Here is a 13,777-nt window from a genome sequence, read left to right on the forward strand (position 1 = left end):
CGAGGGCCGGCGGGGGGCGTGCGCAGGGCGGTCGCGGGGAGCGGAGAGCGCCGAGGGGGTCGCGGGCCGCCGCCATGTTGCTCTGTCGCTGCCCGTCCTCCAGCCGAGGTAACGCGCCCGCTGGCTCCGGGGCCGCCCGACCGTCCCCGGGGGACGCGGCTGGGGCGGCCGCCGCTCGGCGGGGCGGGGCGGGGTGCGGCCGGCGGCTGGCACGGCGCGGAAGGAGAGCAAAGGTCGCGGCGCGGGCGCCCGGGTGTCCGGACGGCGGGGCGGCCGCTGGGCCGGCGGCGGCGGGTCCTGCGGGCGGCGGGTCCTGCGGGCGGCGGGTCCTGCGGGCGGCGGGTCCTGCGGGCGGCGGGTCCTGCGGGCGGCGGGTCCTGCGGGCGGCGGGTCCTGCGGGCGGCGGGCGGCGGGGCCCAGCGGTGTCGTGGCCGTGGTTACCGCGGCCCCAGCGCTCTCTGTCCCGCCGCAGGGAGGGCAGAGCGGTGCGGGGCTGCGGGTGTTCGTGTGCTGGTCTGTGTGTAACGGGGTGCATAAAAACTGTGGCTTTATGGGGAGTGACACTGGGTGTTACCTGGTTTAGAGAATAAAATACAGCGATTGAACGCGTGCCCTTACTGACGAAATAATTGTAGAGCCAATACGCTCGACAAAAGTTACTGCTTAGTGAAATTACTACTTAGTGATTTCTTGTAAACCCCTCCACATTACCAAGGCTGAGAGCTCTCAGTAGCCAGTAGTGCAATTTCAGTCCATTCTCTGCGAAGTATCTGCCCGTTCAGGGTTTGGACCTACCTTCATAATCATCAGATGTATTCTGAGCTGAATTTCACTTTTTTTATCTGTGTGTGAAATAATGAACATTTTAAGCTATACTAAGTGTACTAAGTATCCATAATACCATCAGTTCTCCTTAAATAAAAAATATCTCAAAAATTAAGGTGTCATGTTTTAATGTATGTGTATAGGTGTACTTGTCATGCTTATAAAATACATAGCTTGTTCTCAGATCCTGCCTGGTTGCAGGTGAAAGATAATTAAGAGTCATGAGAAGCTATGATAATAGCTTTGATGTTATCTTAGATAGGCACAAAATTGCTGTTAAGAAACCAACATAGATACTTATTACCTTGCATATAGAGACCCCTATCCTGACTGTCACTGTGCAGAGTTATAATGGAGGATGTTGTGCTGGCCTTGCCAATCGCCATTCTCAACAAAACGTTTCAGTCATAGGATGTTGGTGGTTTTACTTATGCAATTCTGCAGAATTACTCTACTTTAAATAAAATATTTTACTTCACCCCTGAAATTTAGAGATAGGGAATCCTTAAAGGAAGGAAAAGTACTTGTCAAGATGCATTGCTTCACAGACCTTATAACTATTATATAACTAGTTTTGGTGCTAGCCATACTAATTTTCTGGATAGAAATCGCACACATCTTCATAATGGTTTTTTTTGTGAAAGAGGAAAAATAGAACAAGAATGCAACATGTAACAGGCTTTCTAACAGAGTCCTATTTTGCTCATTTTAAACTTTCATTTGCTCCATTTGCTTAAAAATGAATTCTAATTTGTTATTGCAACAATTAATGGATCTGCAGCAAAGGTAAAGATTAACTGTATCTACTGTTCCTAGCTTTGGCTAAAGTGTACTTGGGCTTAAGTCTGAGCTTTTATTGTAGACCACAACATTTACTATAGATGAACTGTGTAGTGTCAGTAGCCCAAACTGTGTGTCTCTACATGTACTGAGATGTCAGAAGAGATGAACTTGCATCTCTACAATTGTTTGGTCACTTTTAATGAAGTCTGAAGTAAATATTTTGAAGTCCAAAATGAAACAGGAACTTAAAATGTGTTTCACCTGTGTACATGCATGTTATCCTACGTCAGCTGTCAGAAATAGCTGGCTGGTGTATTGAGTGGTATTATGTGAAGAATGCTTAAAAGGGAAGCTCTTTGCTCTTTTTTTTTCTTTTTTTTTTTCTTTTCCCTCTGACGTAAAATTATACTGTGCATTCCTAACTTGAAAATGTAAAAATCTGTGTTTATGGTTCCTCATCTTCACATCACCTGGTAGCCTTTGCGGGGCGGGGGAGCTGTCATAGTTGTTGTGCCACTTGTGTCTCTTAAAAGTCAAAAAATTTGGAAAATTACTGATTTTACAAATCTGTTTCTTGTTTTTGCAGCACATCAGTGCTTTCATGCTCTAAAGTTGATAAAGAGGGACTGCCTTCCAGCACTGCATATCACAAGATGTGCATCTACTGCCTCTGTGCCTCGCATAACTACACATTATACAATTCATCCTCGGGACAAAGACAAACGATGGGAAGGTAAGCAAAAAAAATGCATTCTTTAAAAGCTTCTTTATTATTATTATTGCTCAGTTTTAAAGACACTGAAACGTGTTGCTGTTGTGTTTTTCTTTTTACAGAAATTCTGTACTCTTAAATACAGTACTAATATGCCAAATCAAATTTTGTGGTTGCTGTCTCACAGTGAGTGTCTTTAGTGCTATAAAATGCGATCAGATTAAACTTGATCCTAGTTATTTAAAGAAAATATATAAGCAGCTTTTTCTTTAGTTACTTTCACAGCACAATTTAATTCTGTCAGGTATGTATCTGTTGGATTTTTTCAGTTGTTCTTACCATGAGAGTTTGTGAGAAAATAAGATTAATATCTATCTCTGGGCATTCCAGTCTCTACATTCAGCAATTTTAGTGGCTTCAATTCCAGAAAAGACACTGATTGATAAACTAAAATAAAGTCACATGTTCCAAGGGTCTTTTTTCTTTCTCCCTTACTTAGAGTTTCACAGAATGTCTTTGATACAGATAGCCAACTGGGCTCTTAACTTTAATATTCTAAGATAATACTTATGGTGCATAAAGACTGAGTATATGTTTTTATCATATAAAAGCTCCTTACAGCTTAAAAAGAGCTTATTTTACATTGGGATGCTAATATCCTTCTGCACTCTTCCAAGTACAATATCTTTCCGCGCTCTTCCAAGTACTGAAGTGAGGATAGCATGGAATATTTAGCCTCCTTTTATGCAGAGTAATACTTCTGGGATACCCAGTAGCCAGTATCACAGAGCAAAGTTTAGTGAGAGAGAGGCTGGGAAACTGGAGATCAGTTTATGTTGTTTTCTTTTTTTCTATTAAAGGGGTAAACATGGAAAGATTTGCAGAGGAAGCTGATGTTGTTGTTGTTGGAGCAGGCCCTGCAGGTCTCTCTGCAGCTATTCGGCTCAAACAGTTAGCCGCTGAGCATAACAAAGAAATACGTGTTTGTCTGGTGGAAAAGGCTTCTCAGATCGGTGCGCATACACTGTCTGGTGCTTGTCTTGAGCCAAGGGCCTTAGAAGAACTCTTTCCGGACTGGAAGGAGCGGGGGGTATGTATGAGCATATAAACAATGCAATTAATCGCTAGCTTGTAATGAACTCCATGTCTGACTCATTCTGGTATGATTTGGTACCTTGATACCATTGCTACTTGAAACCATTTTAAAATACGCTGATTTAACAAAACAAAAAAACCTCCACCTTCTTTTGAGTCTGTTTCCTCTAGTTTAACAATGCTAAACTGTTATGACTACACAGATACACTGTGGCCTTTGCTCTGTTATATGTAGCCTTATTGCACAGTAGGTCTGGTGCATCCTGACTAGAGAAGTGATTTGCAAGGCCCTGTTCCAGTTTTTTTACCTCAATAGTTGTGTTAATTCTTGTCTGATGACTGCCTCGTAAGGTACTTTATGTTCTGTTTTTAGCTGACTGCTAATTCAATTGTTTGCTTTTATTTGTTGTTGTTTTGTTGGGTTGGCTAGAGAAACATAGCTCTCAATACTGTTTCTATTTTCTTTTTTTATGTAGGCTCCACTTAAGACTCCTGTAACTGAAGACAAGTTTGGAATTTTAACAAAGAATTCTAGAATTCCAGTGCCAATTCTTCCAGGTAAAGTTTGGTGAGGTGATAGTCGTATTTCTCAGTATCTTTTTCAATTTTTGCGTGAATGAAACAATTTATTTGATTCAATGTTGTACAGAAAGTGTATGTAGAATGTAACAGCTTCCAGTGATAGTGTCTCTGTAGATGATGGCTGTAATAACGCATGAGGTTACTGCGAAGATAGTAGTTGTAGAAGATATGACATCTGATGTATACAACTTTTGTTATTTTGCTTAGTGTTCTATATGTGTGCGTCTTTTTTGCCTAGGACTTCCGATGGTTAATCATGGAAATTACATAGTACGTCTGGGCCACCTTGTGAGCTGGCTCGGTGAACAAGCAGAAGCTTTGGGTGTTGAGGTTTATCCAGGTTATGCAGCAGCTGAGGTAATAATGACGTCACTGTGTATATATGAAAAATGTCTTTTGGCACCCCCTCCATCCCACTCCCTATTTATTTGTACATTCATAACATTCCTCATAAAATAAGTGCATTGTGAAAACTGTTTCAGTGCCAAAATTTCCTGGCCCAGATCCAGTGAAGTGCAAGTGGATCATACAGTATGTTAATAAATACATAATCTTCAAGTTTGACCATTAAAGATGTAGTGCCTGGAAGTTCTGCATTAACACTTTTTATGAATGGATTAAAATGACATATCATTAAAATGTTTTTTGTTTGTTAAAATATTTCCAAAGGTTCTTTTTCATGAAGACGATAGTGTGAAAGGGATAGCAACTAATGATGTTGGCATTCAAAAGGATGGAGCACCTAAAGTAAGTAGCTATCTTCCCCATAACTAAGGGTCTAATTATGGAAATTGTGACATATCTACTTCTATTGCCATCAGGAGTCTTGCTGCAGCCTAAGGAAAAGTATAAAATTCAGTACCTGTCTTCCCTCTCTGTTTATAAAGTGGATTGATTACCTGTGAAAGCTCTCGTCACAGAACATCATAAACAACTTCTGAGACTAGTAGAAAATGCCTTCACAGAAAGAAGGTTTGTTTGAGGGTGACTTGAAGGAAATATTGTAAGGGTGCTTTGGCATACATGAAATCAGGAAACAAAGGAAAAGGTTCCAGGAACTCCTAGAAAAAATGTTGCAAAGGTGAAATGTAAAGCTGCTGTCCAGAAGGTAACTAACAACATGTGAGCGTGTTTCTGGCTGATTTACAACTGCAGTCACATTTGTTGACAGTCTGTCTACCTCGCTGGGGCAAGGTGCACACTGAATCTTTATGCCTTTTTGCTGCTTCGTCACATTTCTGTATCCAGAAGGTGATTCCCTGCCCTAACTGTCAGACTTTGGCTGATTTTTAGTGGAATCTGGAATCTGCGGTAAGCAATACCTGTGCAGTAGGTAGGGAGAATTTGCCACCTCAGAATAACTCAGAACAACTTTCACACTGAATTACCTGACTACAGATGATTGGTGTGGCACAGATCTAACTGCTGATGAAATGCTCTGCTTTTGCAGGCCACCTTTGAAAGAGGCTTGGAACTCCATGCTAAAGTCACAGTCTTTGCTGAAGGTTGTCATGGTCATCTAGCCAAACAGCTGTACAAAAAATACAATCTAAGGGAGAAATGTCAACCTCAGAGCTACGGCATTGGACTGAAAGAGGTATCGACTGCATAATTTTAACAATTAAGAAAAATACTGTGAAACTCTTAAGTAGTTTCTATTTGCTTTGAAGCTAATTTGCCTAAGACATTAGAATGATAGATTTTGAGTTACACTTTCAGACTTCAGAATCTCTGATAAGTTTCAGAATAGCAAAGAAGATGCTCCCTAAATGTCTTGACTGTTTTGTTTCAGCTTATTCTTCTCTTATATCTGTGTTATAACTAGAGGTACCTGTGAATCCACTCTATTAATGTTTTAATTTGATTTCAAATTATGTTGAGGTGTGAAATCTGTTTTCAGTACTTTTACTAAATGAGAGAGGGACTAATGTTGCCTGATTTTAGGGGGAGTTAGTATCTGCAGAGGAGAAGAAAGGCTTTCTATGGGTTTTCTGTATATTCATTAGAGAGACAGAGAAAAGGAATATTCCAGATGGTGACTCATGCTCTCTGAAGCACCTTTCAGATGACTTTTTTTCCCCAAAATACCCTTCACTGGTCTTCTAAAATTGGGATAAGGATCAGGTTTCCTTTTTGAAATATTTTATGCTCGGGTAATATCACTCTTGAAAAAGAGCTGTATTATTTCAAATATGTTCAGAGTTTGACTAAAACATATTCTTTATTTATTACTTTAAGCACATGCTTCCACCTACAAAATATTTGTTAAATAATTAGTTTACACACTTATGCAGAGAATAACCACTCTGTAAATATTCCTACATATCACATAGTCTTAGTTACAATTTCTAATACCTAAGTTGTCATTAAAGTAGGCTTTTGCTGTAGAGTTCCTTTGCTTCCAGGTGAGACTGTGTCTGTTTTAGCAAATAGTACAGTCCAATATGAATGGATCTGTAGAGTGAAATAGTTGGTGCTGATGAGCTGATATCCATACTATGCACATTTCAGAGTTATTTTTACTTTGGACTAGCTTTGGTCTAGTCCCATGGACTGAGTGCTCTTTCGTGACTGGAATGCTCTAGATCAGCTTCTGGAGCCTGTCTTACAGTTTAGTTTCACGTGAAAGGAATCCAGTTCCATGGCTGCTGCACGATGTGAACCAAAGCTCAGTAAGTGGGAGGAATCAGGAGTCCTGCTCAACAACATGCTCCTTCATCTAAGCTGGACCATTAATGTAGATATGGCCTCCATGCCTGAACTGATCTAATGGTCCTCAACTCGCCTCTGTCATTAGACTGCACCTGGCACATAACTCCGTGGTGAAGAGATGTTTGGTGAAATGAGCAGAAAATTGACTCGCCAGAGGAAGCATGAAGATGCTTTTGTGAGGTCACCGTGGGTCAGATGAGTCCTGGAGATGTGTAGGAGAGCGCAGAGTGAGGATAACCTGTTTGACAGTAAATATTTGGATCAACTCAGACATACTGTTAAGCCTGATCTTGAAAAACTTGTGAAGGAATTGCAGTGATTCATATGAAAAAATGGAGTTTTTAAAGAAAAGTCAATGTAAGCATTGCATTTCTTCACATAGGTATCTGTCAGAGTCACTAAGGTAAAGGGTCTTATGGCTGAATGAAAATTTTGGGTATAGTGCTGGAGTCTCAGTCATGTTTTCTTATGCACAGCATTTCAAGAAATGGACGTATTAGGAAATTCTTAAACGGTAATCCAAAACAGGTATTTGTACTTACTACCTGGTATTTTGCTGTATGAGTTTATACATTGGTCATAGCAGTAAATTACTTCTATAGTTAAGTGTGTGTTTGTCTTATATTATTGAAAAGCCATTACTTTGCAATAGAAAGTAATTTTTTGTGATCTTCATTTCAGTTATGGACTATTGATGAAAAGAAATGGAAACCAGGAAGAGTGGAACACACTGTGGGCTGGCCTTTAGATAGACATACATATGGAGGATCCTTCCTTTATCACTTAAATGAAAGTGAACCTTTAGTTGCTCTTGGATTTGTGGTAAGTGAAATTGGTTTTTCCATGCTTCTTTGTTGTTTAGTCTTCATTTTTATGCAATTTCTTCTCTCTGTTTTAATGTCAAAATGAAAACACAGGAATAGCAGCAGACCCAATTTAGCACTTTCTCAATCTTAAATGCACTTATTCCCATATTGGGGAAGGTTAATTTGTCATATGAATTTGTCTTTAATCCAGTGCCTTTTATTAAGAACAAAATGGAAAACTTACAAATACACTTTTTGCAAACCAAAAAGATATTGGTAAAGCCAAAAGCAGGTGATTAATCAGAACTGTGCTAGCAAAATTTTTGCAAGTTAGGAAAAATCTAAAATCACATCCACTTTGTACAATTCAGTTTCCTCATTCATGCATCAACCGTGGGTGCATATGCACTCTATGAGAGAAGCATATGAAGTGGAAGCACTCTGCAGTTCCACAAGCAGCATCCCTTCTGAGACCCTCAGTTTGTTCTTATCATTCTTCACCCCTGTTCCACTTGTCCTGTTTTGCAACTGTCTTTCTGTCTTTTCTAGAGAGACTGTGTTGTTATTGCGGCCAGTGATGCGGGGAGCAATGTCGGAAATGTTTTCCTAGCACCTGCAGTCCTAAATGAAGCATGCGCTATTTATCCTGTGCGTGTGCTTTACACACAGACGTTGTAAGAGTCAGGGACACGATCTGGACTTCTCACAGCATGGGGTCGAGGTGACCCATTGGTCTCCTAGATGTCAGAAGGATTCCAGAGCGTGTGGGGGCTAAAGCTGTATTTTTGTCTAACCATTTTGTAAGATGATAAAAACTTGTTAGCTTTTCTCAGGTATGCATACTTGTCCTGTGCAGATATCCAATATTGGAATTAATAAGTATGGACTGTAGACAATTAAATTCTGTTTGAGTTTTTGGTGTGTTTGTTTGTTTGTTTGGGGTTTTTCTGTGTGAGGTTTTTTGTTTGGTTTGGTTTTTGGTTTTTTTGTTGTGTTTTTTTAAGGGTAGAGAGCTTTGATTCTTACAGAGAATGGTAATCAGTAATGTTCATATTATCTCCAGTTCAGATAAGAGAAAAAAAACTTTTGTGTGAACATACAAGCAGTTTTTGGTCTTTGAACTTTACATCTATGTCAGTCTGAGCTGATTCTTGTAGTAGGATTATCTTGCACTTGTTTTGAAAATTTTTCATTAACTTTATCTAGCAAGGAAAGTAGATGCAAGCAGTGCTCTAAAAGCAGTGAGCTGGCAGAGAAATCAAGGTACTGTTTGTTGCTGACTGCTGATATATTTTGTTATTTATCTCAAACAAAGCTTACAGGAACCAAAAATAATCCCTTTGTCAAAAGAGAAAATTTGGCAACGTAAGTCCTTTTAAAAGTATATTAGCAATGGGAAATGCAGAGTATATGTTGGAGCAAATCTCAAATGCATAAGAATTCTAGGCATCCAGCCAGTTCACAAAGTCTTTTTCCCCCACTTCCTGCTTTCATCATTGCTCCCCTGTGCTTTATTACAGTGGCTCACCTAATTGGAAATGAAAATTGGCTTTGCTAAATGATGTGAAGAACTGTTTAAAATATGTGAACACAAGGACATAACTATCTAGAAATAATTGTTTACCCTGTCTTCCAGCTTTTCTAGGGCAAAGAGGTTTTGAAACACAAATTAGAAACAAGTTTTCTCACTTATCTTGCCCATTAAACCATGCGTAATTTAATGTCACTACTTTATTTCAAAGACAGATGGAAGGTGGTTACAATGCAAATAAATATTTTCCATGCTTCAGGTTTCAGATAGGGCAGAGAGCAGTCTCATAGCAGCAAATTATCAGATTTGCTTCTATTATAATGTTAATAGAATGTATTTTTGGCAGTAGTTTCTTCAAGTAGAAAGGTCCTGAGGTTGATTTAGTATCAAATAGATTTAAAGAGCTGATGTGGTAATACATGATTGTTTTCTTTTCAAACTGTTATTGAAATTTCATACTTTAATGTATTAATTAATGTTGCGCTTTTTTTTTTAAGGTTGGTTTAGATTATCAAAATCCCTATTTGAATCCATTTAGGGAGTTTCAGAGGTGGAAACACCATCCTAGTGTGCAGCCTACACTGGAGGGTGGAACAAGGATTGCCTATGGGGCCAGAGCGTTGAATGAAGGTGGTTTCCAGGTGACTTTTTCATGAAATATTACTTTGTGTTTTCTATAGCCATGTTCTTAGTGCTATCGATTCAGGTTGCATGCTGTTGGGAAATAATTGAACTATCGTAAAGATAGACAAGACCAAAAGTTTTACTGGACAGAAAAGCCTTGTTATGTTGCTGGATAATGGCTGCTGAGATTTGCTAGACTTAGGCTGGTCATACTAAAAATCTTCTAGCATAGTCGCTTTAGTTTCTAACTGAAATATGAAGTAGAGTTTATATTGCGATCAAATGTGTTCAGCAGCAAAGCAGTTACAGATAATTCTTTGTTGTGCCTGGAACCCTGGGGAAGAGAGGGTATCACCACTCCTCTCTTGTTTTTGTGGGGTTAGGGGAGGGGGCCATATTTTCCAAATTATTTGTTTGTCCTAGGAGAGGGAGCTTCTTTCCAATGCCTGACCTTTAAGCCAGTGATGGTGCTGAAATTGTTATGTAGCTTGGCAGCTAAAAGTCTTGACCTCCTCAAGTACAGATAAATTTGGTATCTTTCATATGCAACTTTGAATTTCTGCTTTCTTAGGAGATGAAATACCTTGTTCGTTTAGCTCCCTTAAGGAGTCTAAAAGGTGAAATTTAAAAAATGTCTTCATCAAGACTTGAAGTCCCTTGGAAGGGTTGGAACAACTTGTGGGAGAAATAGTCCAAAATTTATATTTAGTAGGTAAAGACCTTTCAACTTGTTAGCTTCTCGTGTGGGAATCTCAAAACACATGACATGGCTGTGTGTCCTGGACTCCCAGATCCATCTTCGAGATGCTCCTTTCAGTTTGTAACTTATTATACAACTGGCCTGAGTGTCCATGATCCACAGCCTGTGTGAGGGACCATTCCACTCTGCTCTCTGACTTTCTCTGTCTTTCCAGTTCGAACCTCTTCTTTGGTAGAAATGTGGTTTTGTGCAGGTTTTGCAATAGAAGTAGAATTTGAGCAGCAGCATAACTCTTGTTCACAGTCTTGTGGAGTTGGGCTTTGACACTGGTGTGGATGTCTGGGACTGGGTCATGTGGGTTCATGAAGCAACTTCTTGATTACACACGTGATACACATTGAATCAGTTTGCAGGTTGATTACTTTGTCCACTCTGAAGTGGAAATATGTCGTATCGTGTTGTAACACAGCTCTGCTTCTAGCTTATTCCAGAAACCATTGTTGGTCCATTATTAACACAGATGAGATACAGAATGCCAAGATGTTTTAAACTAGACTTTTATACAAGAGGGGCTTCTCTTTTCACCCCATGCACTGATTTCTCTGTCACAGTCATTACTGAATTTCTGGCTTTGTTGAAATAGCCAGATTGTGACTTCAGTTGCACACTCTTTATACTGCTTGAAATATATTGCTGAAGGAACATGGTATTTTTGAAGTTACTTACAGACATTGTTTATGCTAAGTTACACAGACAGTAGACTACAGCTCTTGTGCATCTCTGCCTAATCGTCGGACTTCTTTGCTGGACTTAAAACAAGTTGTCACTTACTTTGCACTGTTCCTAATAAAAAAGCATGGGGGGGTTGTTTGTTTGGTTTTGGTTTGTTTGTTTGATTTCCTGTAGATAGTATTCTCTAGTTAATCATGAAGTCACACTTTTAAATGGCTTTTTTTAATACATGCTTTCAGTTTAAAAAAAACTTTATCGATGAGTCACTTAGGAAGATTTTTTTAAGATTGGCTCTTCTTTCGCATGTGTTGCTTTGATTAATAACTCTAGCAGTCTGACTCATTTGCATCACTGGAGTCCAGGAATATTTTCTTATGTAAGTTGTTCTATAGCTCCAGTTTTCATTTTGGTGAGAGGATTGCATCAAATCAATGTATAAAATCACCATCAATCTAAACTTTTCTCTTTGTTATAGATAATCTTGTGGCCATGTTCTTTAGTCTTTAACATGTAGTGATGCTAAGTTGGTGTGAGAGAGTGAGCGTGCTTGGATGTTTCCTTGATTTGGTAGCTTTTTGGGATATATGGAGAGAGGGGACAGAGTTAATTAGACTATATCTACATAGCTGTTATTTGTTTATAAAAATTGCAAAATCAAGCACTTAAAATTAAGAAATTTGCATGCAACCTCTGTTTTGTTTCCATTTTAGCAAAAACTTTGAAAAGTTTTTAGGAGTTTTTTACAAAAAATAAAATTGTTGCTATTGTTGAGGAATGTATATTATCAGGGGAAAAAAACCTTCATATTGATGATCCATGCAAGTGTCAAACATTAGACTTGCTTAACAAGTTTTTCAGTCCTGAGCTGAACTAAGGGGAGAAGAATGTGGGGTTCCCTGGCTGCTGGGGGGGGTCACTCTGCAGGGAGCAGGAGCTTCCCCTTCTTCCTTCCTCCAAACCAGCCTTGTTTTGTCTGTTTGCTGCCAAGGGGCTGGTGGCTTCTCCAGGTGCTCCAGGTTGAAAGGATTTCCCTCTATATCTGAGAGGCAGGGAGGGCTTGTGCCATGCTGGCGTGATGCGTTCCTTCAACTGGATAAACTGACTGAAAACAGGCACCAAGCGCCACAGCACTAATAATGAGAATTACTAACAAAGCTGCACTACGGGTAACCTTTTGTGTTATATGACTAATCGTATTTATACTTTGGCAGTAAGTTGATCACTAAGTACCTATTGAGTGAAACAGTTGTTGCAGAAGAAAAATACTTGATCACCATCTCTTTATGTAATTCATAGAGTCAGTAAAGAAATCTTTCTATGCTTACGCCAGTGCTGCATTATTGCATCCTAATAGATATGACAGAATAACTGTTTTCAGCCAGAGGTCTTGTGAAAAGAGAGGACATCCTACATACTTAATTCCTTTGAAATAACTGTTATGTAGTTGAACTTGCGACTTCTGGTCACTGAAAAGCAAGTTAAAAGTTGTACTTGGGTTTTCAGCCTAAATTACCTTTCCTACGAACCAAATCACAAAATCTGTGATTTAACAAATTGCCCAAAACACAGGGTAAATGCTGTGTATTAGCACTTTTTAAAATTACTGCTATATGAATATTAAAAGTGGCCAGCCCTGGCTGAATTGTAAACAAGTAACAATTGAACAAGTAGAAAAAACAAAACATTTGTTTCAGATCATCTTGAATTCCAAGTGACACTTTTTTTTTTTTTTACATTTTTCGTGAAATAAAACTACTTGTTTGGGGTCAAATTATTTAGGCTATTAAAAATCAATTATTTCAGACAGCTTTAATAAAAGCGGGATGCTAGATTCACAAGTGCTGCTCAGTATTGAAGACCTGAAGGAAGGCAATGTTCATAAGTTACCTTCAGCAATTTCAGACCTAGGATTTGATCAGAACTTTCTGCTCAAAGTGCTGCAGCCAGTCTGTGTTTTGAAGCTGTTCCCTGTCTGAAACCTTCATCTCATTGGATGAGGGTGAGAATAACTATCTTGATAACTGAGGTATTCCTTAGTCAATATAGGTGTATAACATATTAATGCTGTAGACTTGATGTTTGCAAATCATCTGGCTGTCTTAGGTTTGTGAGCTGACCGTACTTAGTGGCATTATGCTTCTTATAAAACAGGAGTAAGACAATAATTTCGCACCAAAAATATACTTCTTGGCTGCTGAGCAACTTCTAAATTAAGTGGGACCTGGGGGTGTGGGCAGGGAGGACAGTTTCATAGAAAAGATTTGTGGAAAAAAGCACTGAGTAACTGTGAGGTGAGATGCATACAACTTACTGCATGGAAAATGGAAACACAAATGTTCTGTGGGGCGTTTGTTTGTTTGTTTTTTAAAGAATTCACTTAAACTTGAAGGAGGAAAGCAGTATTGGTGGGTGACATTACCACAGTCTTGTTGCAGATAAAGCAACTGGAGAGGGAATATACAGAAAATCTTGTCTTGCCATTATTTTATACTCAGCCCCAGTACAATGTTTGTATTCTTATTTACTCACTATGCCAAAATTCCTTGATTAAGTAAAGTAACTCTGCTGTATTTTTAGATAGTGCACATACAAGACTAAAAATGTAAAGGACACTCAAGCCTCATGCTAGTTTTGTTTCCAGAATGTTATTTTCACTTTAAAAAAACAAAACCAAA

The 13,777-nt window shown here is 39.1% G+C and overlaps 1 protein-coding gene across 1 annotated transcript in view; it reads left to right on the forward strand.

The window, feature by feature from the left end:
- ETFDH (electron transfer flavoprotein dehydrogenase) overlaps window positions 1-13,777 on the forward strand; it is an 18,358-nt gene continuing 4,581 nt past the window's right edge. Inside the window, exons 1-9 of the mRNA XM_065633343.1 lie at window positions 1-108; window positions 2,195-2,341; window positions 3,181-3,410; window positions 3,892-3,973; window positions 4,236-4,354; window positions 4,667-4,744; window positions 5,448-5,594; window positions 7,391-7,531; window positions 9,544-9,687. Of these exons, the coding sequence (XP_065489415.1) occupies window positions 75-108; window positions 2,195-2,341; window positions 3,181-3,410; window positions 3,892-3,973; window positions 4,236-4,354; window positions 4,667-4,744; window positions 5,448-5,594; window positions 7,391-7,531; window positions 9,544-9,687 (1,122 nt within the window). The 5' untranslated portion in view covers window positions 1-74. The remainder of the gene's footprint in view (window positions 109-2,194; window positions 2,342-3,180; window positions 3,411-3,891; window positions 3,974-4,235; window positions 4,355-4,666; window positions 4,745-5,447; window positions 5,595-7,390; window positions 7,532-9,543; window positions 9,688-13,777) is intronic.

This window comes from Caloenas nicobarica, chromosome 4 (genome assembly GCF_036013445.1).
Source record: "Caloenas nicobarica isolate bCalNic1 chromosome 4, bCalNic1.hap1, whole genome shotgun sequence".
In the NCBI taxonomy this organism is placed as follows: Eukaryota; Metazoa; Chordata; class Aves; order Columbiformes; family Columbidae; genus Caloenas; species Caloenas nicobarica.